Source organism: Populus alba, chromosome 2 (assembly GCF_005239225.2).
Source record: "Populus alba chromosome 2, ASM523922v2, whole genome shotgun sequence".
NCBI classification, from domain to species: domain Eukaryota; kingdom Viridiplantae; phylum Streptophyta; class Magnoliopsida; order Malpighiales; family Salicaceae; genus Populus; species Populus alba.
Genome location: NC_133285.1, coordinates 5,776,036 through 5,797,434, shown reverse-complemented (window position 1 = coordinate 5,797,434; position 21,399 = coordinate 5,776,036). Strand labels below are relative to the sequence as shown.

At 35.4% G+C, this 21,399-nt stretch overlaps 3 protein-coding genes across 4 annotated transcripts; 1 reads left to right on the top strand and 2 right to left on the bottom strand.

The window, feature by feature from the left end:
• Positions 1–1,416: 1,416 nt before the first annotated feature.
• LOC118062634 (cold-regulated protein 27) lies at positions 1,417–4,398 on the bottom strand. Its single transcript, XM_035076471.2, has 5 exons — positions 4,203–4,398; positions 3,319–3,516; positions 2,886–3,183; positions 2,021–2,133; positions 1,417–1,911 (listed from the first exon to the last, which is right to left on the bottom strand). Exons 1-5 carry the CDS (start codon positions 4,296–4,298, stop codon positions 1,846–1,848), a joined length of 771 nt encoding a protein of 256 aa, XP_034932362.1. The 5' UTR covers positions 4,299–4,398; the 3' UTR covers positions 1,417–1,845.
• Positions 4,399–7,120: 2,722 nt separating this feature from the next.
• LOC118062633 (uncharacterized) lies at positions 7,121–13,305 on the bottom strand. Of its 2 annotated transcripts, none has more exons than XM_073407724.1 (12): positions 12,789–13,305; positions 12,322–12,508; positions 11,922–12,005; positions 11,403–11,644; positions 10,665–10,893; positions 10,283–10,447; positions 10,069–10,200; positions 9,640–9,753; positions 9,025–9,072; positions 8,596–8,674; positions 8,019–8,075; positions 7,121–7,673 (listed from the first exon to the last, which is right to left on the bottom strand). In XM_073407724.1, exons 1-12 carry the CDS (start codon positions 12,974–12,976, stop codon positions 7,615–7,617), a joined length of 1,584 nt encoding a protein of 527 aa, XP_073263825.1. In that variant the 5' UTR covers positions 12,977–13,305; the 3' UTR covers positions 7,121–7,614. The 2 variants fall into 2 exon arrangements, with proteins under 2 accessions (XP_073263825.1, XP_034932360.1); XM_035076469.2 differs by having other exon boundaries at positions 12,322–12,496.
• A 5,051-nt stretch (positions 13,306–18,356) lies between these two features.
• LOC118062632 (protein DCL, chloroplastic) lies at positions 18,357–20,693 on the top strand. The gene is made up of 3 exons (XM_035076467.2): positions 18,357–18,853; positions 18,952–19,066; positions 20,292–20,693. Exons 1-3 carry the CDS (start codon positions 18,489–18,491, stop codon positions 20,451–20,453), a joined length of 642 nt encoding a protein of 213 aa, XP_034932358.1. The 5' UTR covers positions 18,357–18,488; the 3' UTR covers positions 20,454–20,693.
• The last annotated feature ends 706 nt before the right edge of the window (positions 20,694–21,399 follow it).

The window sequence follows — 21,399 nt, the reverse complement described above, 5'->3', positions numbered from 1 at the left end:
TATTATTAAATTAACTAAATTTATTAAACCCAGTTAAATTATCACCTATCTAGTAACAAACTAAAATTTTTTCATAATGTGAGAGACTATTTATAACATGCACACATTCTTTTTCTTTACAATAATTGTTTTTTAACCAACTCGCAGCAGCGATTATATACGGACCAAAGATCTGGACTTCAAAACCAGCTAAATGGAAGGAAAAAAAGAGAAGTCCTCGTTCATAGCGAGCCCCCCTGATCATGAAAATGTTTATTGGGCTTGTGAATATATATTAAGGTCTTTAAGTTACCGGAGGTAAAATAAAACAAGACATATAGCAAAGTAAAGCGGCAGCAAAATCATGTGTTTTAAGTGTTATCACTTATTAATGTTTTTATATTAATTCCCCTTATTAACAGAATCTCGGTGGGTTCCTTGTTAAACTTCCCCTTGTTTATACATATAGCAAAACACCGGTTTCAGTCCCCTGTTCAGTTTCATTCAAGTTTCAGTCTCTCTCATCCCCTTCCCCTTCTCCTGTTCGGTTTCTGTCATCCCTTTCCCCTATACGGTTGCTCTCGGTTTCTCTCGGTTTGTATCAGTTTCTCTCATTCCCCTGCCCCTTTCCCTTCCCCTGTTCCCTCTCAAATTCTCGGCTATAACTCAAAGACCCGCTTTTAATTCCCAGATCTCCTCCCTCTCTCCCCCGACTATTTCTACTGGGAATTGAAAAAAAAAAAGATGTTCAATAATTCCTTGATATGGTGGCTAATTGCAGTTATACACACTGCCTCTCTCTTTATGCTTCCACCCAGGATATAGTGGCTGGATCTGGGGAGTAGGGACTGCTTTTTGATGGGGAAGTTTGGTCATTTTCTTTGATTGATTCACAGTAATCTTCAAGGTAGGGATTGTTTGGGCATTCTCTTTGATTTTGCTTTGATTTGTGGATTGTTTAGTTACGATTCTGCAGGCTGTGTTGAAAAAAGAATGGAAAAAAATGTACTTGGCTTGATTTATGAATTTCGGTTGTTTTGAAGAAGAAAACTGTGTTATGTTACTGGAAAAATATAACAGTTATCATAGTTATCAAGAAAAATATGTGTAATGAGAAAGAAAAGAAAGTGTTTTTCTTTGTTTATCAAAAGGAAAATATTTTCCTCCGCTAAAGTAATGTTTTCAGTTTTGACCGAAATTAAGTTTTCGTTGACTAATTTTCTATATTGGTGCCAAACATGGAAAACTAGGGAAAATGAATTCCAAAAATTGGTTTTCCTAAAAACAAATGAGGCATAAAAGACTTCATTTTGTTAATGTTCAATGTAGCTGTATAAAACTTTCGAGGTGTGCACAGCATCAATCCGCCATATATAAAAAAGAAAAGAAAAGAACTGTCTTAAATCAGCTCAGGCATCGGTTGCATGGAGAGAAATCTTTTCTAATGAGATAACGTTCTTAGTTACCCAAACTCAATACCAACTGAATAGCAGTGCTTCAATAATTATCATCATAGCTTACACACAAACCTTAATCGTACTACAAAATCTGTGGACTTATGTCAGCATATGAAGCAACCGACATGCAACATATACAGTTGCCACAACCATGTAAAAGGTTATAAGCAGATAAAGGATTAGTAGCCCTCCGTAACAGAGCATCCCCCCACCTCCTCCCTGTCCTTGTAGCATCAAATAATGCCAGCTATTCGTTGCTGTAACCATGTTAAGAAATGCCACGCCGCATCTCCTCCCCCCTCCTCCATTCAAAAGAAAAGGAAAAAAAAATAATGCTTATCCAGTCATTTCAAGGGTTAGAAAATTAGTCACACAAGCCAGCGACTTTCAGATCAGTATTGCAAGTCCTTTATTTAGCTGCAGAAATACACTCAGTAACGTCTTCTTCCACAGGAGTCTTGCTGTGGGGAACAACCTGTAAAAGCAGTTAATGAGAGGGGCTAAACTGAGACTACAATGCTGAAATTATGCTGTGACCTAGAGTCCGAATGAAAGGGTGCTGCTCAACCAAATTTAGAGATTACCTGGTCACTACTCGAAGGATCAGTTTTCAGAGTTTTCAACCCTTTTGAGCTGAAAGAACTGCTTGCCCTTTCACCTTCGATGTCTTCGTCGACAAAGTTCTGGCCTGACATCTCTACAAGAATAATGAAGATGCCGCTAAGTTTGATAGCAGAAGAAGATGTTTTAAAGCATCCAATCGTTTTGTATTCTTTCTCCTGAAGCATTAGCACTTGAAACATTTTTCAGGACGCCTAAGCATGGATAGCCACAAGGAACTAGGACTACCATGTTTATATAACTAAACAAATCCGTTCACTTTTTCCATAGTTAGAACAAATGCAGTACGGAAATTACTCTCCACATTTTAGTTCTTCTTCTTTTAATTCACTAATTTAATGCACAATAGAAACTACTTTCTCGACTTTCAAACCCCAGACTCCCCTATTTTTACCCATACAAAGTTCTTTTGTTCAAATTCTTTGTAATACACTACTGTAGTAGTATTTTCGGAAACACTTGGATTCCAGGAAAAAATTTGTTCTGCCAGCCTTCATCTCTACATATCGGCATGCGTGAGAGTATCCTTCAAGTCTACAGATAGAACAATAAATTATCCCAGCCCTACAAATCATATATCACCGTACTTGAAAGAGTGACTTGGAAGAAGGAGCGTGATGATCCTGCCGATTTAATTTAAATATCCAACAGTAAATGATCAAGGAATCAACTAACAGAATTCATAGAAAACATGTATGAATTCTCAGCCTTCCCTAATCTTTTATTGTTGCAGTAGTTGTAGATATGGAGGAAAGAAGGAGAAGCATTGCAATACAGAGCAGAAAAGGAGAATCTTTAAGGAAACACAGCAAACATAATTAAGAGCACCTGTGTTGCTTTCAACGAAATCACGATGACATGAAAAAGAGTTGCCAAAATGAGAGAGTTTTGAATTAGTTGCTGGACAGCAGAGCACTGCTTTCTTCCAATTTAAATTGATTCCTCGACTTTGGATAGCACATTCTTGAAGAGCAGGAGATGTTGCACCTTCTGGTTTTCTTGCAGGCGTAAATTGTTGAATCCACGGGTTTGTTAAAAACCCACGGGAGTCCTTCGCTGAGCTTAGTTGAGATTCAGGTCTTCGAAAATTGATTTTCTTCCAGCCGCCACGTCGAAGAACCTTAAACTGGAATAAATTTGAAATGAGGACAAAACAGAAGAAGAAACACTTACCAAGACATAACATAGGTAATCGCAAACACACAGAAACAATAGCAAAAGGGAAGAGCACCAAAGCTAACAGAAGAGATTAGTTTCGAACCTGGCCAGAAGGTCTACAGGTGCTACAATTGACTTCCCCAGACAAGTTTGGAACTGACCTCCCCTTCTGGGAACGCCAACCAAGAAGATCTATCGAATTGTATAATTGATTAACAAATGAAGCCTCCATGGATTTAAGATAAAGACTGTGCTTCTCATCTGTCCATTCTGAAGACATGGATTCTATCATCGGTGAATCCTGACATGTATAGTTAACATTATAATTAGAATTAGAATCCTTGAAAAGTAAAAAAAGAAAAAGAAAAAGAAAAGACAGGATCGTTTAATTCCCATGTATGATGTTCTTCATTTAATCTTGTGGTAAGAAAATATCCTCACGAGCTGCCAACAGATTATTATTTAAACAATTGAACCATCTTCCTTCTTAGGTTGAAGGAGCAAAACAAGTAATAATAACTTTCACACAAATCAACAGATCATGAAACCTACTTTCTTAGCACAATTTCCTTAAAAACAATCACAACTTTTATATTTTATTTTTTCAAGGATAAAAAGCAGAGATCTTACGTCGTAATAATCAAATGATTTTTTAACTCAACATTCATGATTATAAGAATTAAGGACATCAGAACCATATATCGGTGAATCACAAACATAATGAAAAGAGTGTTAAAAAACAAACAAACATGTATATATATATATATATATATTCTTGCTATTTTAAGTATTGAAAGAAAAAAAATTAATGTTGCTTTACAGTTTATAAGCTAGAAAAAGAAAAAGAAATCATACACACACTACTATATTGGCTCTTCCAAAGAAGAAAAAAGTAAATAAAAAAGGTATCAAAACTGCGATTAGAATCAACAAAAAAAGCAGGCAAAAACAAATAAATCTGCAACAGCAAATCCAAGAAGACAGTACCTGTTGAGCCAACTCGACTGACTCGTGACCAGTTAACCCAGACGTTTCTGATCTCGTTCGACTTTCACTTTCTCTATAACCATCCATATACAGCATAAAATAATAACTTCACAATATTAAAGGATTAGATTTTCAGATTCAGAGAAACTTAAGGGGAAAAAAATTGAGGGAGGGAGAGAGAAAGGGAAACGTGAAGAATGAGAAGTGGGAGTTGGGACAAAAGAACGTTACAGTTGTCACCGCTTTTACACGTGTCATGGAGCCATAACTTGCCACGTCAGTAATGCAGACTAGTTAGCGCGAAGGCAGAGGCAGATATTTATTTTTTTGTTCCGGTGTCGAAAATATCTTCTTCTCTCGAATCTGTCTGTCTGTCTTGACCTTTCAGATGCGTTAAGATTATTACGTGGCGCTCGCGATTGTGACCTATGATATTATCAGCCATCGTTTTTTTTATTTATTATTTTTAAACTCTGGCGGTTGCAGTTTTTTATCAGCGATGTCTCTCTCTCTCTCTCTCTCTCTCTCTCTCTCTCTCTCTTTCTCTCTCTAATCCTTAACTCCCGCTTCCCGCGCATGTTCTTACTTTACGGTATCGTTTTGCCTCTCTTATCGGGATTTTTGCATATTCAATGCACACGTTGATGTTTTTATGCTCGTTTTTCTATTTACCTGCATGAGATTTCAGGTTTTTTTTTTTCCTGATATATTATATATGTGATATATGGTTGAAGTAAGTTGCTGTATGAAAGTTTCTCCTTTTTCTATGAGCAATGCATGTTCATAAAACTAAAATAAAAAATGATTAAGTTATTATATCTCTAATACAATGTGAATATATTTTAGCCTAGTCATCCTCGTTATATTACAATGATATTAGTTAATCATCATTATATTATAAAATTATGATAACATATATGATTTCAATTCTTTTTTTTTTTTAAGTAAAAGGTTTCAATTTACTCTCACCTTGATTTAATTACTTCATAATTATGTTATTTTTAATTTATTCCATTTTATGTGCTAGCAATCACAATATCTACCATAACTAAACTTATTTTATATATATATATATATATTAATGTAGGTGTCCGAGTCAGTTTGCGCATATCTTAACTAATTTTACGAGCCTTAAAATTAATAATCTTATAAATTTTCAGTGACCCTAAAAAAATTCATAAAACTCAAACTAATAATCTTTACAAAATAAATCTAAAATCTAATAAGTTAAATTATACCGCTTAGAATTCAACTAACTTATTTTGTTTTTCTCTCTGTTATGGTTATTCAATCCTATGTCTATATATATATAATGGAAGTGAGAATGGCCATGATTTCATTTTTCTCCTCTGACAGCAAGGGCAGATTAAAGAAATCCAAACTAGCAAAACGTCTCGGATGATTTTTGTTTTTTTGGCTGAAACTTGCAAAGGAAGATTCCTAGTAACATTAATAATTCCATGTCTAAGTCCTAAAACACCCGAGAAAATCATTAAAAAAATAAAAATTAAATCAAATAAAAGTATTTTTATATGCAATATTGATATACTTTTCTTAAATCTGGTTAAAGAGAAAACTATCTCAATTGAACCTCTTATTTTTAAAATTAATCTATTCATACTAATATCAGCTTTTTCTATAATTAAAATATTGTGATCAATTATACACTTTTTTTTTCTCTCTCAACATCTAAAAAATTAAAAATTAAAAATAATAATTAAGTTTAGAACTATAATACAAAAAGCTAAAACAATAGGGACTGAAACATAAAACTTTCAGGGACCAAGCTGCATTTTTTTTCATGCCATTTAAACAGTAAATGAAAATAGTCTTGTTTTTCATGCTAGTTTTGGTCATTATTGTTTTAATTTTTTTAACTATATCTAAAAAATTATTTCATAATATCAATCTTTAATTTAATGTTAAAATATTCTTTGACATGTTATAACATGCAAATCAATAAATTCTAGATCATGAAACAATATTGATATAATTTGGGATGATGAAATTGAAAAAAATAAAAATTTAATGATTAAAATAACAAAAATAAAAATTTCACAGATCAAAAATTTTTTTGGACTATAAACAAAATCACGTGAATAGAGGAACATGAAAAGGTCAACAAATTATCAAATAGTGAAAACCCTATGTTTGAGTTCATAGTTTTTTTTTTTTTTTAAAAAAAAAAATTGCACCGGCCCGTTAGATTGTGCTATTCCCGGTCACATAACACAAAATGTTTTTTCTTTAATTTCCTGAGGTTGCGTTGTTCCCAATAGAAAAAAAAACACAGCACAAACAATATTTTAAAGTATACCTGATGACTGATGACGACCTGAGATCCAATTTAGATTGGATTTGAGATTAAACAAATCAAATAATTGACTTAATTAGATTTAACTAAAACTTAGTTGATCTAATTAACTTAGCTCAAACTAAGTCAACTGTTTATATATATATAATCAAGATCACTGTCATTTTAGTCCACTATATTCTGGCCTATTGTTCTACTTCAAAATTATGTACCAAACTATTCTTTTATTATCAAAGTATCATGATCTCTTTTTGTTTTTCACTCGCTTGTTGACCCAACTTGTAATCTTTATCTTTCTCATCTCTCATAAAAATCTCTAAATTAGCTCATTTGTTTAACTTATCTTCTTCAAACAATACTATGAAGCTCAAGTTTCAAAATGGAGACAACATTGGTTATGCATTTCTCTTCATTGGTGATGGTTGTACTCTTTTCTTTTTTTATCTTTATTTTTTTTAAAACCTCTACTTGATTCCTAAAAAACTGAAATGAAAGAAAATCATAACAATAAAAACAATCTTGACTGATTTAATTTAGATTGGATCTCCAGTCATTAAGCTCAATCTTAACATTATTTTGTAAATATATAAAAAATATATAAAAATTGTGTTATTCTCAACAATACGCATTCACAAATTTTTTATTTCTTTTCTTTAAGATTACAGTATTGAAAACAATCGTAGCCTCAAAAAATTATATTTTAAAAAAAAATTGTATCGAGCTACACGAAAAATATACACAAGTAGATCAGCCAATCCCCCGTAAACATTGACGCGCGCGCACAAACACGTGAAGTACTCAAAAGTTGCTTTTTCGTACCTGGCTCTGACACGTGTGAGAGGAAAACAAGCTCCTAACAAATTGTTTTCGAATTGAACTGAACTATTTAGTTGCTATGAAGTACCAAGACAGATTCGTGTATGCAAAATTCAGCAAAAATCATTGTGGTCCAGAAATTCAGCTTACAAGCACTTGTAAAATCATGGTATCCTTGTTCATGTCTTCCGATTCAGATTTCAGCCTCGAATAATTCTCCTTTTGTAGATTGCAAAACTAGGAATATCGACAGCACTTGCAGCAAAGCATGACACTTGGATCTCATGTTTCCGGCTTCTGCTCACCTTCTGATGTTGCAGTCTCTTGCAGGTCAATCTGACCTGAATTGGCCGAAAGAGAAATAAACATTAAATTAAGCCAACGATTACAAGCACTTGTAAAATCAGGTACTAGCTTAATCCTTAATTTTTTCACCCACGCTGGCTCATCCAAGAACAAAACAGGTTAAAGTAGTCTTGTGATGTTACAATATAATCATGCAAACATGGCTCGATGATATGATGCATTGTTGATGCCAGGCTAGGCAGTTGTCATGAGGAAACAAGCAATTACTGAATCCGTCATCGAAATAGCAGCACCTCCAGTATTTTACCGCCACCACCAGTGGCGCAACAACTCCACACGATTACCATATTGAAATTTAATTGAAGGAAAAGTAATCATACCTAACAAGGAAATTAGAGATGGAGCCTTCGAAGAGTCATTTATTTTCATGTCTGTACCTGAAATCAGCATCCAGAGTCAATATGACACTAGCCAGCTATTCATGCGATTTATGGCCAATTCGGTTTAATATATATATGTATGCTTACAGCATTGCTAATTTGCAGTTTGAGCATAGTCAAATATAATGAGCACCATTTAGAAAAACAAGGCATAGGCTGAAGTGAAGTATTGTGAAAACTATGACAATGAAAATAGAAAATAAAGAAAAGCTCTCTACATTTCGTTTGCGTTTATATAACATAAATTTCTGACCAGGCGAAGTCACATAAGAAACTCATCATGTATATGTACTTATTGACTCCTAAGGGTGTTGCAGAATGACCACTGTCTTCAGTTTTTCTTCCGCAGTTTTGTAAGGTAATGCAGATTAAATTCCAAGTGTTCAGATTTCAGCTGGGCCAGAGTCCCTTGTCGCTGACTCAAAATTTTAGATAATGTGCTAAAATGGTTAAGCAAAAGAGAGGACAAGAAAATGAAGATACCAAAGGAAAGCTGCCAAACTCTAAAGCAGCTTACCTGAACTTTGCATTGATTTAAGGACGTCTGATTTCTTATAAGTAAATCCAATAAAATTGGTATCTTTTGATGTCAACATCTGCACCATGGACCAAGAAAAACAAACTGAAAAATTAGCATCACAGCTAACATAAACCTTAGGGGGGAAAATGGGATATAGGGATGCATGTTTTAAGAAGAAAATTGTGCACATGTATGGAAAAATCATAGAACCATAATCTATCAGGGTAATTATATAACTGAGCTGCCAAGACAAACCCAGGGAAATAATGAAACAATTTCTCTTACAATTTTTACAACAATATAGCCATGTTATCGTGACTGAAAAGAATCCTTTGGACCATTTCTCTAAAGCTCATGGATAGAAACTTGGATTTTTAAGGACTTCTCCGCGTAAATAAAAAGTTAAACTTCAGATAATGTTGTTACCTTCCTCCAAGGCCCTACACTTGCTATTGTGGATGGTGGGCCTTCCAACTGCCAAAAAGAAAAAGCTTAGCAAAAGTTATTTTAAGAGGAAAACACATCCACATATAAACAAGAACGCGAGAATAAATGTGTGTCACAAGCCAACCTGTCAAACTTCAGACGAGGCATAGTGCGAAAATTACTTATTTTTAAAGAGCTTAAACATCCATCAAATTCTAGGAAGCATTTAAATAATTATTAAATAGCCTCCAGAATTGAACAGACACAAGATAAATGGTCAGGGGTAAGGAGAAAATGGTTACACGGTCAAGCTCTGTTCAATGGAAGCCACACCATCAGTCAAAACTGGAGGTGCAAGAAGCAGTAAGACGAGACCAAAGAAGACATGTAGAAGCTGGCTGAAATGGTGACTGTTTAACCTAAAAAAAAGGCATTGCTTTGAATGGAGAAACAGTTGATATGGGATCTCTGTTTGTAGAACTGATAGTTGCAGGAGTTCCTAGGTAAGTTGAATGAGCTTGAAAATTGTGAGGAAATCATACATCTTATCAGAGTCAAATTTTATCCTAAGTGAGACCATGAATTACATGTTGCAATCTTTTACAATGCACTCACATCAGGAAACTTCTCAAAGTTCTGAGTATCCAAGTCTCCATTGACTGTAGGCTTATATGCAGCTTCCAATTCATACAGAAAATCCCACTGAGTGCTCCTGAACCATGGATGCACCTGAAACAATGGAGAATTCAGAACAGATTACTAACAATCTCAAACCCCTCCGTTGCAGTATAAAGGTATTGATGGCAATTTCACAATGCTCCAAAAGCAGCCAGCAATAACACATAACAATTTGCAAAATTGAGAATAAAATTGAGGTATGCATATTTTACATCTTGATAACTTCAAGGTGGCAGATTCACCTATTTGATAATGTATCAATGCTTAACCTATCCTGGAAATTGAAAGAGTTTAACAAGAGCAGAAATATCTGCAGCTTTGTCTGATGTGTATGATGAATGTTGTTATTATTAGGAAAACAATTACCTTCAATTCTTCAACTCCTCTGGTCCCCAGCCTTGTTTCAACATCACAGAGCAAGTGGCAAATAAGATCTTTGGCCTCGCTTGATATCTTTGGTTCCTCAGGGAATTTAAGGCATGTTTTCCAATTGATTATCTGATAGAAACAGATACATTGACGATTTAGCAACCATGAAGAATTCTGAGAAAATAATGGAGAACCACAACTTAGGCACAACCTTGCGGCATGTGATCCTTGGTTCATCAGAGCAGAAGGGAGGATAGCCTATAAGCATCTCATACATGATAGCACCAAGGGACCACCAATCACACTCCACTCCATATCCCTTCTTTAGTAGCACTTCAGGAGCCATATAATCAAGAGTTCCAACTGTTGAATAAGCCTGAAGATAAATGTCAAATGATAATTGGCCACATGCAAAAATTACTGTTCCAGAAGAAGGCGGATAGAAAAATCTTGAACAGCATTTGATTTTCATAAAAAGTCAAAACCCGACTTGCTGCCAAAACACACCTTGCATAAATTACACATACCTAGCAATGCTAAAAAATCAGAATATGCCAAAATGTGGCTTCAGAAAAAATGGATAAAGATCATACCAATGCACGTCGATTGCGTTTCCATTGTTGCAATTTTTCTTTCGGCATCAACCAGGGGGGTCTGTCACTGGTAGAATGCCCTTCAGATTCATTTCTTCCTTCCTGGGTAGAAAAACTTTCATTTTCCAGTAAATTTGAATACTTATCATTCAAAGGTTTGCACAAGCCAAAATCTGAAAGCTTTAAATGGCCATTTTTGTCCAGTATCAGGTTATCTGGTTTTATGTCCCTGCATGGAGAGCATTCTCTGAGTAAAGAAAAAGGAAAACTGAACAGTATGTTAATTCTCTGAGAAAATTCTAGTGGTAGTCTGCTATCAATCTAAAAATCTTCTAAGGTGGTCCTGGCCTGGCACAAAAACAATTTATGACAGACTTATGGCCCGCTGTGACTCCTCAACCAGTGTCCTGGCTTCAAATGAAGCTTACGATAAGCATGGACAAATCTATGAGTATAAATGCCATGCTCTTTGCAGGACTGAACCGTTTGGCTCCCCAAAAGATGAATTAAGAAATTAGGCCCATAAAAACCCATGAAGTCGAAGATTGAGCTCAGATGTGCCAATTTGACAGGTCACGGAGACTGGGGCAAAAATTGGCATTCCAATCTGGACATATACAAGGATCCACACATTTAATATCCTAAAACTCGGTCCATGCCATTAATAACTAGAGACACACCGATCCCACAGGTAAATTATGTAAGCTTCTAAGCTCTATAATCACAATATTGACATACCTGTGAACATAATTGTGTTGGTGAATTGATTGTATGGCTAGAATGCTCTCCGCTATGTAAAAACGTGCAACATCTTCAGAAAGAATATCTTCTCTCATCAATAATGTCATTATGTCTCCACCAGGTAAATACTCCATAATCAGATACAAGAAATCAGAATCTTGAAAAGAGTAGAAAAGTTTTACTATGCACCGACTATCAACCTCCGCCAGTAAGTTCCTCTCTGATCGGACGTGCTCAACCTTAAAACAGAGGGAAAAGGAAAAGATCAATACAAGTCACATACGCACACTGAGTTTAGTTGAGTACGGACTGTGTATGATTGATCTCCGAATTAAGACAAGTCAAGCATGCGTTATTAATTACTACACAGTACCTTGTACTTAAAATTATCTTTATCGAATACCTATAACCCTATTAGAATGGATTGATGTCTGGTTAAGCTGAAATGTACGTTTGTCAGCAGCCAAGAGAGATTTATCTTAAGTATCAAAACTATCTCAATTAATTTGGTCTCACCTGTCCACGGCTAAGCATCTCTGACTTCTTCAATTTCTTCATAGCAAAAATCTCTCCGGTGTCCTTGCATCTGCATAACCTAACCTGGATTTTTATAAAATAAATAATAGAAAAGCTTCTTACAGTCTGCAATTGCAAATTAAATTACTTCTCATCCAGCACACAAATAAAAATCTACGGAGAAGTCAAGGTCATATTAGCTCAACAACAACGTACTTTACATGGCAACAATCGGATTTTCCCCTATCAGGCAAACCTTTTTATTAATATACCATACATTAGTAGCTGAGATTTCAACGATCTCTCTGGATTGATATCTATTCATCAGTATTAAAAAAATTGGAACACAACAGCAATTCCAGAGGAATTTAAGTATGCAGAGCTTGAAATCAATAATTACCTCCCCAAATGCACCTTTTCCAATCACAGTTAACTGTTCAAAATCATCAATTCCAATTTTACGCCTTTGCAGCCTCATATACTCTGTTTCTCTGCGCTCCAAATTCCTAAGCATCTCCTCTTGTTCTTCATTTGAAACCTGAGCTTCTTGTGCTCTCATTTGAAGCGCTCGTCGCCTAATAAACAGACTTAAATGTGACTCATTACACATCTTCAAAAAGAAAGAACAAAATTATGCGTACATTTACTTGGCAATTAATCAAACGGGTAAGCATAGCTATAAGATAATTATACGAATTGTGAACCAAATATTGCTCAACTTTTAACCTAAAATACTCATAAATAAATGCAACTATAAATGCATTAAATTTGACCACTTTTGACTTCAATCGAAGCAACAATAAAATACCAGAAATTCAAGCAGAAAAGAAATTTATATAAAAAAAGTATCAAATCCACACCGCATACCTCTCTTTACGATCTTGCAGTCCTTGCAGATGGTTCTTATAATGATTCTCTATGAACTGTTTTGCAGCCGCAGCTTTTTGTCTCGTAACCGGCGATGAAACGGACACATCAGGACCTGAATCGAAGCCGCTGTGATCCGGCTTCAAGTTCAAAGCCCCCAACCTCACCGTCCCATCACCACCGTCCATTCTATGGAACGATATTGAAGAATGAGTCAGAGACTCATAATCGAACTGATTGAGAGTAACAGTATGGGGAAGAGATGTAGGGGGTGTTTGAGAAAATGAAAATTATTATAGCAACAAGTAAGAAGTATTGGTTGGGGAATGGAGTGTGATCAACGCCATCATCATCAGGTTTTGTTTAGCTCGCATTCGCACCAACTGGAATCTGTGAAGCACATCCTTTTATTTCTTTATTTATTTTAATTACTTATTTCCAGCTCTTAGAGAGAGAGCACGAATAAAATGTGTAGAGAGAGAATATATAGAAGAAGCATTACAGCAGGCCAGCTTCGTTCTTGCCTTTTTGGAGACTCCAAAATGTCGGCGGAGATATATATATAGATAGAAACACTAATTATTCTGATTGGCGTGTGGGATCACGTGTGTTCACATGGTTGGTTGTTGTGCTGGCCTTTCACTTGATTATGATTGGCAAGTGTTGGTTACGTGCTGTTGACGAGAGTGGGGTTTTGTGATTTCAACGGTTGCATGATGTGAGTCGCATGGTGGTGCGTGCTGGGTCAGATTTCATTCCATTGTCTTTAATGACGGGTGGTGTCAGAGAATTTACGTGGGCCCTTGGGTGACATCACATAATCAAACGGGAGGTTTAAGATCTGGATTTTTAGGGTCCATTTAATTTGGTCCAGGCCTTTGGGTCCCGTTCGGGTTTTTTTTCCCGTTCAAAATCAAATTCGACAAAAAAAAAAAATCCCTGATTATTCTCTTTGTGATCTGATTCACCTTTAAATACACAGATACATATTAAAAAAAAAAAACATTTATGTTGAGTCGAGGGGCCTTTTTTAGTTTTATAGCTAGCCTTAACACTGTAATGTAATTTTTCTAGAGGGTGAAATTTGCTATGTGAACACATGTAGAAGCCAGAACTTGTACATTAATTTTTTTGATGGTGAGAATTTTCTAGAAAGTTGAATGCTTACCAGTGTTTTAAACCTGGATTGGCCTGACAGGTCGATCCGGGACCCGGTCCAACCCGAGCAAGACCTGGTCAATTTTCTTTTTATATTGTCAGTCATTAAACGACGTCATTTTAGTCTTTTAAAAGGCCAAAACGCTAAAAACTAAAGATTGAAGAAGAACAAAGCAATATCAGTTACAATTTGCAAACTTAATTGAAACCCAGCTGATCGCGGAGGACGTCTTGACAGAGGAGCAGAGGACTTCTTGCCGCTTCCTGCCGCTTCCTACCGCTTCTCTTCCTTCGACCTCTGCGTGCCGGCCTATTGCACCTACTGCCTCTTCTGATTAGTATTGCAACTACTCTTTCTTTCATTTTTTTTTGTCTCATATCACTGTTAGACTTGGGAATTTTGAAGCATAAAAGAGTGTGTGTGAGTGCAAGGACTATGAACCATAGTTATTAAACCCGGCCCGGCCCGACAGGTTGATCTGGAACTCGGTTGACCCGGTGGCTGGACCGGTTTGAGTTTATCAAAAGACCGGCCGGAGCAACAACCCGGTAAAAACCCAGTCGACCCGGCAGGTCAAACCATGACCCGGGTGACCCGGGCAGACCCGGGCGAGACCCGGGTAACTCTCCATGGTACATTTAAGATTTTATCTCTGTCTAGATCCGTGGAGGTTGAAAAATTAACAATGGTTTGGTTGTGAGCGATGTCTTAAGCTTCAGATCCGTATCTTCGAGAAGAAAGAGAGGGTTTTGGAGCGCAGATCTATCATGAATCAAAAAAGGGGAAAAATCTCAAACAACAAAAAATCAAAAGAAAGAGAATGAGGAAGAGAGGGGAAAGATTTACCTGGAGATTGAAAACTTGTTGATCTCTCTTCACTGTTAGAATTTGAGCCCAAGGCGTAAAAGAGGAGAGGTAGTGAAGAAGAAGGGTGCAGACATCAATGTATATATTTTTTGTTTTACGTTAACAGTGATTTGGAAAATACTTTACGCTCTCTTCTCAGCATCAAATATTTTCAACCCTTCATTGTTGAAAACGAGTTAACTGAAAATATTATACTTTTAACTTAATTTTTTTTTTTTTAAATAAACATAGTAAAATATTTTTAAAACTTTATTTGGCACTTAGAGTTTTTGTCAAGCGGAGATAAATTTTATTTTATAAAAATTAATTAATAAGTATATTTTATTTATTTTTAAGATTTTTTTATTAAATATAAATCTTGAACTATTACTCTACTGACCTTAACTGATATTATTTCGTTCCATATATTTTTCTCTCGCTCTTAAATATATAAAAAAAACCATGTTCCTTTTATTCTTCTTAAATTTACTATTAGGAAGAAATATATTTTCTAGTTAAATATCATTAAGAAAATCTCTTTCCTATTTTAATATTTTTTTATAAAATATTAAAATTTTAAATATATTTTTTTAAAATTTTCCGGGTTGACCCGAGTTGACTCGGGTTGACCTATAAAACCCGAGATCCGGCTCCTTAACCGGGTCAACACCCGAGTCGGGTTTAATATCTATGCTATGAACTAACCCATATCTAGTCAAAGGCATGTGCTGTATTTCATGGACATAAGGATTGTTAAATTGAAAACACAATTTGGATTTTGCTCATTTGATCAAAAGCAATTAATTGCGTGGTTAAAGCTTGAATCTTGATCTTTATAGATTAGTTTTTGTCCACGGTTTTTAGCTCACATGATTTAGTATATTACTAGCTATTTTTAGCTATTTTTATATAAAAGAAAACCTCAAAAAAATTCAATACATGTTATGTGAAGTTTTTTTTTTTGGTTGTTCCGGGTCAATCTATCTAACCTGTGACCCGATCACTTGACCTGGTCGATGATTGGGTCGGGTTTCAAAACTATAATGATTGCCCATCTCCAAATTCTCCTTTTCGCCAATACTGTTTGAATGTAGCTGCTCAAGAGCTGCAGATTCCTTCTGATACACCAAACGGCAACTAGGAATCCAAAGGCTGAAACACTACCGGATAATATGAAAAGCCCAGCGAGAGGTTTGAGATCTAAACTTGAGTGGTCCTTAATACATCAGAGGAAGAAGAGAGCGTCTCTTCCAATTGCCGAGTTTCTCCACTCTGTAACTTTCAGGATTGCCACCGACATGTCAGAAACCAGAGGAGAACCCTTTGGAAAAACCTGGAAATGAAAGTCATGCCAGTAACATGAAGTATAAGAATTTCCTTGGTGCAAATTAACGGGGCAATGAAACGAGGAAGCAAACGAAAAGGAGAGAACTTAACAAAGCCAAAACCGCCTAGCTGAAAGGTGAGAAACACTGCCCTTTCCACCGGGCTAATAAACCGGTCACCATTCGTCCAAAGAACGGTTGTCAGTTACCCCCATCATCTTTCTCGTGGATCTTTAAGAAACCGAATTCTGGTGAGTGTTGACCACACTGCCATCTCTCTATAGCTGTTACCTGCAACGTCAATGACGTGGAATGAAGGTGATTGCCACACCACATTGCTCTTAAACCTTATTGCCCCACTCAAACCTTTAAATCTTCTGGATAAGAATCCTTTGAATAATTCTGCTGGGCTCATTTCTCCTGCTGATTTCTTTATAGCTTCAGCAATAGCCCAAGTTGCATCATAAGCACGAAGAGCATGGATACTTGGATCGCAATATTCTTCTTCTTCTTCTGGGTATACTCCGATAGATACTTGCTGCGAAATCTAGATCTAATCCGTTTAAGAGGCTTGCTAATGCGTACAAACCCGGTTTTAAAACCAATCACACCTTGCATTTGTAATTCTTGCATGTTAATATTTAGAGTGTATTTGGCATTGCGGTAGTTGTTGTGGTTGTGTTTTGAAAAAAGTTGTTTTATAAAAAGTACTTTTAATTGAGGTTGGTTTGAAAAAATAGGTGTTTGGTTAAAACTGTGGTTAAAATTGAGGTTATAAAATAATTTTAAGAAATATATATTAATATTGATGGTTTTAAATTTAAATATTGTAAATTTAATTACTCCTATTACATCATGGAATAAATAATATTTTATATAAAATATTTTTTATTATTCCATTAAACTATATATAATTTCATTACGTACAAAATTCATCCGATAAAAACTACAGTTTTCATAATTTTTTGAGCGTGTAATAAAATTAGATAAAATATTATCAGATATAAAATTGATATTATAGTGCGAGTGAATTTAATTCACTCTATACTACTTTTTCGAGAAAAAAAATATTGTTCACATCACAGTGCGAATGAATTTAATTCACTCTAAACTAGTTTTTTTTTTTAAAAAAAAATTTAATAAAATTAACACACTGCAAAAAAAAAAAAAAAAAAAAAACTGGACGAACAGTGCAAGTGAATTGCACTGTTCTGCATTATATTTTAATGTGAACAGTGTACCATGTACACTGTTCACGCTAATTGCACTGTTCAATGAACAGTGCAATTAGCTGCACAGTGCATGAAAAGCATGAAATTTTAGCTTTTCATTTCTTGCGTTTTTGACGCAAAATTTATGTGGACCCCATACACAGTAAATCACGCTTTTTTGTTACCAAACGGCTGCTTACTGCGTTTTCAATAAAACGCAGCCGCAGCCACAAAGCCAAACGGGCTCTTAGATTACGTAGAAGTAAGATCACGGCCATCAGGGTAAGTTTAGTTTGTGTTTGGTTCTATGACTGGGGTTACATGAAAATACGGTTTCATAAATATTTGGTTAGATATCAATTATATTTTTATTATTGTGAGTCCCACTCGAAATTGAAGCTGAACCTCAGTTTTTGAAAAGCAGTTTTCATTTAATTTTTGAGCGTGTTCTTCTCTTATCTTCACCGCCAATTATACAAAGAAGAAAATTATTCTAAAATTTTTCCAAAACAACTCCTTGATGGGACAATGAAAAGAAAACTTAGTGTACAAGGATTATTTATTTTGTTATATAATCATATTTAGAAAACATTGCGTGTACACACACACATACATACATACATACATACATACATACATATATATATATATATATATATATATGTTTTTTAAGTAATTTCATAATCAAACCTAATATATAAAGACAGGTTAACCAAACAATTGAAATTATTTTTTGTTCAATCTTAATTTTAATTAAACACTTTATTTTTTTAAAACAAATCTCAATAAAAATGTTTTTTATAAAATTATTTTTTTCAAACCATAATAAAGAAAAAAACCACAGTACAAAACACTTTTTTTAAGAACCGAATTGGAATTTCTGAGAATCTAAAGGGCTGGAATATAGTTTAGCAGCAAGTTATTGCTAAGCCCATAACTGAGAAGGCCCAGTTCCTAACCCAACACAGAACATTTGGCTGGGCCTGTGACCTTCACGTGTTGTCGAGTAAGGCAGATAGGTAGGTTTCCCCTTACAACTTCACTGAATGAGTGAGCACTGATAACTTGATCGTTACAATGCTCCAATATCTGCTTTCCTAACAGCAAATTGCAGCACTAGCAAGTAACTAGCAGCAAGAAAAAAAAAAAAAAACAGGGCATGGCCTTGGCCATGGCTTCGTTAACTAAACCACGGCCACCACTATCCCTTCACGCTTTGTCAAACCCTATCTCTCTATTTTCTTCGCCGGCGGTGGTGTTATCTTTTCCGTTTAATCGGGCAGCGTTCGCGAGTCCAAGTGCGCGCGCAATTAAGACAGGATCGGACAGTTCAGATTTGTTGAGGAAACCGATTGCACCGTCAGAGAAGGACTTGTTTGGAATTTCTGAAGAAGAAGAGGAGGAGGACAGTGAAGGGGAAAGGGAGGAAGAAGAAGAGGAAGGATTTGTGGATTGGGAGGATAGGATTTTGGAGGATACCGTCCCACTTGTTGGGTTTGTTAGAATGATTCTTCATTCTGACAAGTAAGTTTTTTTTTTTTTTTTTTGAATAATAATCTGACAGTAATTAAATTTTTATATGATTTTTTAATGTAGTTTTTTATTGAGTTTTGCTGTGGCAGATATGAAAGTGGAGACAGATTGAGTCAAGAGCATGAGAGAACTATTGTGGATAGATTGCTTGCTCATCATCCAGATTTTGATAACAAGATTGGATGTGGAATTGATTATATTACAGTAATGCCTGCTCTCTCTCTCTCTCTCTCTCTATATATATATATATATATATATATATATATATATATATATATTTGCAGCAACACATTCTTGATTGAGGGAAAACAAAAATCGGATCCTTTTCTCTCTGTTTCCTTGGCCCACCAGAATAAAAGTGGCAAAGATGCATCAAAATTACATTCTAACACTTGTAATATCTTACATTGTTCTCGAAGAAGATGTTTTAAATTTCAACTCAGGAATGTGAGAATTTCTAGACATATGAACAATACAATTGTATTATATGAAAACAAAAATCGGATCCTTTTCTCTCTGTTTCCTTGGCCCACCAGAATAAAAGTGGCAAAGATGCATCAAAATTACAATCTAACACTTGTAATATCTTAGATTGTTCTCGAAGAAGATGTTTTAAATTTCAACTAAGGAATGTGAGAATTTCTAGACATATGAACAATACAATTGTATTATATGAAAATGATCTGGATCAAATCGATATATATATATATATATATATATATATATATATATATATGCGTACAAGAAGTTACTTCAGTCAGACACCATTGTTTCGTCAATTGAATCGATGCTTTAATACCTCTATATTTTGTCCTGGATTCTCGTTTCTCATCAAACGAGGCGGGTACTTGAGAATCATACATAGTGCTGTTATTTCGTAGGTGTTTATGCATATGTAGCTCCCAGGTAATTTAGTGCTAATTACATAAGGGCATTTTCTAGAATGAAGGGGGAAATATTTAATAGTTTGTATTGCATGTTTTTGCATCTTGGAGACATGGACAACGGGACTTATGTTGTCTATGGTCTGCTAATAACCAAACTATCTGCAAAGCGTGATTCTTGTAAAATTCATTGGTTAAGTTGTGAAAAACATGAATAGCTGTTTCTTCAAATAGCTGGGGGTGATCTCTTTTCATCTTTTCGACGGTAAAGCAAAATTCACACATGCAGCTGAAGAATGCTGCTGATAGAGTGGCACTCTAAAGTTTTGGTGTTGAAAAAGGTCATGGTTAGACTTGGTTGGCATTATCTAATACCATTTAAGACAGGTTCAGATTTTTTTCTTAATATAAAACGTGATTGTTTGCGTTGTTAACCTTTCAAACTTCAGAAGTGAGTTGGCTGTCTTCATTGGGGCTAATTCTGATACATGTTTTCCAGCCACATTTGATTGCTAATTCTGTGGGTTTTGTCTTTGTTCTGCCAGGTCGGGTATCATCCTGATTTTGCGGACTCGCGGTGTTTGTTCATAGTTCGAAAAGATGGGCAATCGGTTGACTTTTCTTATTGGAAATGCCTAAAGGGCTTGATCAAGAAGAACTATCCACTATATGCAGACAGTTTCATTCTCAGACATTTCCGACGGTAGAGGAGTTGAAGGTAGCCTCCTCAACCTCTGAACCACCTGTATAATTAAAGCTGAGGGTTTTTCCTCCCTTCCTTTTGTTGTCTAAAAAGTCTTTGTACGTCTTGAAGCAACATATGTAGCAAGTAGAAGCAATGATTGAAATCCTCAAGTTTAAAATGAAATGTTTGGTAAAGTTTCCAGAAGGATAAATCTGAAAGTTTGGAGCACTCTTCAACTTCAATCTGCTCTATTTTTTGTTTACACCTACTTCGTCCATTTTTTAAACTGTCGATGTATTGTGATTTTGGGTAAGTTACACTCTGGCCACAGCTTCCTCGCAGGATCCTCAGTCGGAAGAGACAAGAGCTAACTCGGTCTTTTTCGCTCCTCCCAAATGATGTTTGAATCTGACCTGGTAGTACATGCCTTAAAGTTAATGTCATGTTCACAAGCACTTGGCCATATGATATGTCGCCTTAACTATGGTTGAGTCTTGTTCAATGCCCTTGTGTTCATATTTCATTTTTCAAAAAAAGTTGGACTTGAATTTGTCCCCTATCGGGATTTTCATCAGAAAAATGCCATGCAGACGGAGTTGCCGGAGACCTTCCTTGTGTTCATATTTCATTTTTCAACAAAAGTTGGCCTTGAATGTGGCACTTATCGGGATTTTCATGAAATATTTTTCGCTCCTTTTAAAAATTTGATATTGCGCGTTTTGGAAATTGAAGACTGGTGTCTTTTTATATGTGATTTAGGAAGCTCCTCTACGATTCCCTAATCTCCAAATTTCGTAGCTTTAAACTTTCCAGGACCTTGGATAGAGATTCTTTCTGGTTCAATTTGCATTATTTTCCATCATAAGACAGTCATTTTGGCTGTAGCCTGTATCATTTTTCGATTCTTAATGAAGAATTGCAATGTGGGATTCTGAAGACTTTTCATCCTATATAGACTCCCCTCGGGT

Coding starts and splice junctions, on each gene's coding strand:
- LOC118062634 (XM_035076471.2), bottom strand. CDS start 4,298: ATGCTGTATATGGATGGTTATAGAGAAAGTGAAAGTCGAACGAGATCA. Junction 2,134..2,885: donor TTTCGTTGAAAGCAACACAG/GTGCTCTTAATT, acceptor TTATTCTTGTAG/AGATGTCAGGCCAGAACTTT. Junction 1,912..2,020: donor ATCCTTCGAGTAGTGACCAG/GTAATCTCTAAA, acceptor CTGCTTTTACAG/GTTGTTCCCCACAGCAAGAC.
- LOC118062633 (XM_073407724.1), bottom strand. CDS start 12,976: ATGGACGGTGGTGATGGGACGGTGAGGTTGGGGGCTTTGAACTTGAAG. Junction 12,509..12,788: donor CTGCAAGATCGTAAAGAGAG/GTATGCGGTGTG, acceptor GTCACATTTAAG/TCTGTTTATTAGGCGACGAG. Junction 8,675..9,024: donor GTGTAGGGCCTTGGAGGAAG/GTAACAACATTA, acceptor TCCATGGTGCAG/ATGTTGACATCAAAAGATAC.
- LOC118062632 (XM_035076467.2), top strand. CDS start 18,489: ATGGCCTTGGCCATGGCTTCGTTAACTAAACCACGGCCACCACTATCC. Junction 18,854..18,951: donor ATGATTCTTCATTCTGACAA/GTAAGTTTTTTT, acceptor TTGCTGTGGCAG/ATATGAAAGTGGAGACAGAT. Junction 19,067..20,291: donor GTGGAATTGATTATATTACA/GTAATGCCTGCT, acceptor TTGTTCTGCCAG/GTCGGGTATCATCCTGATTT.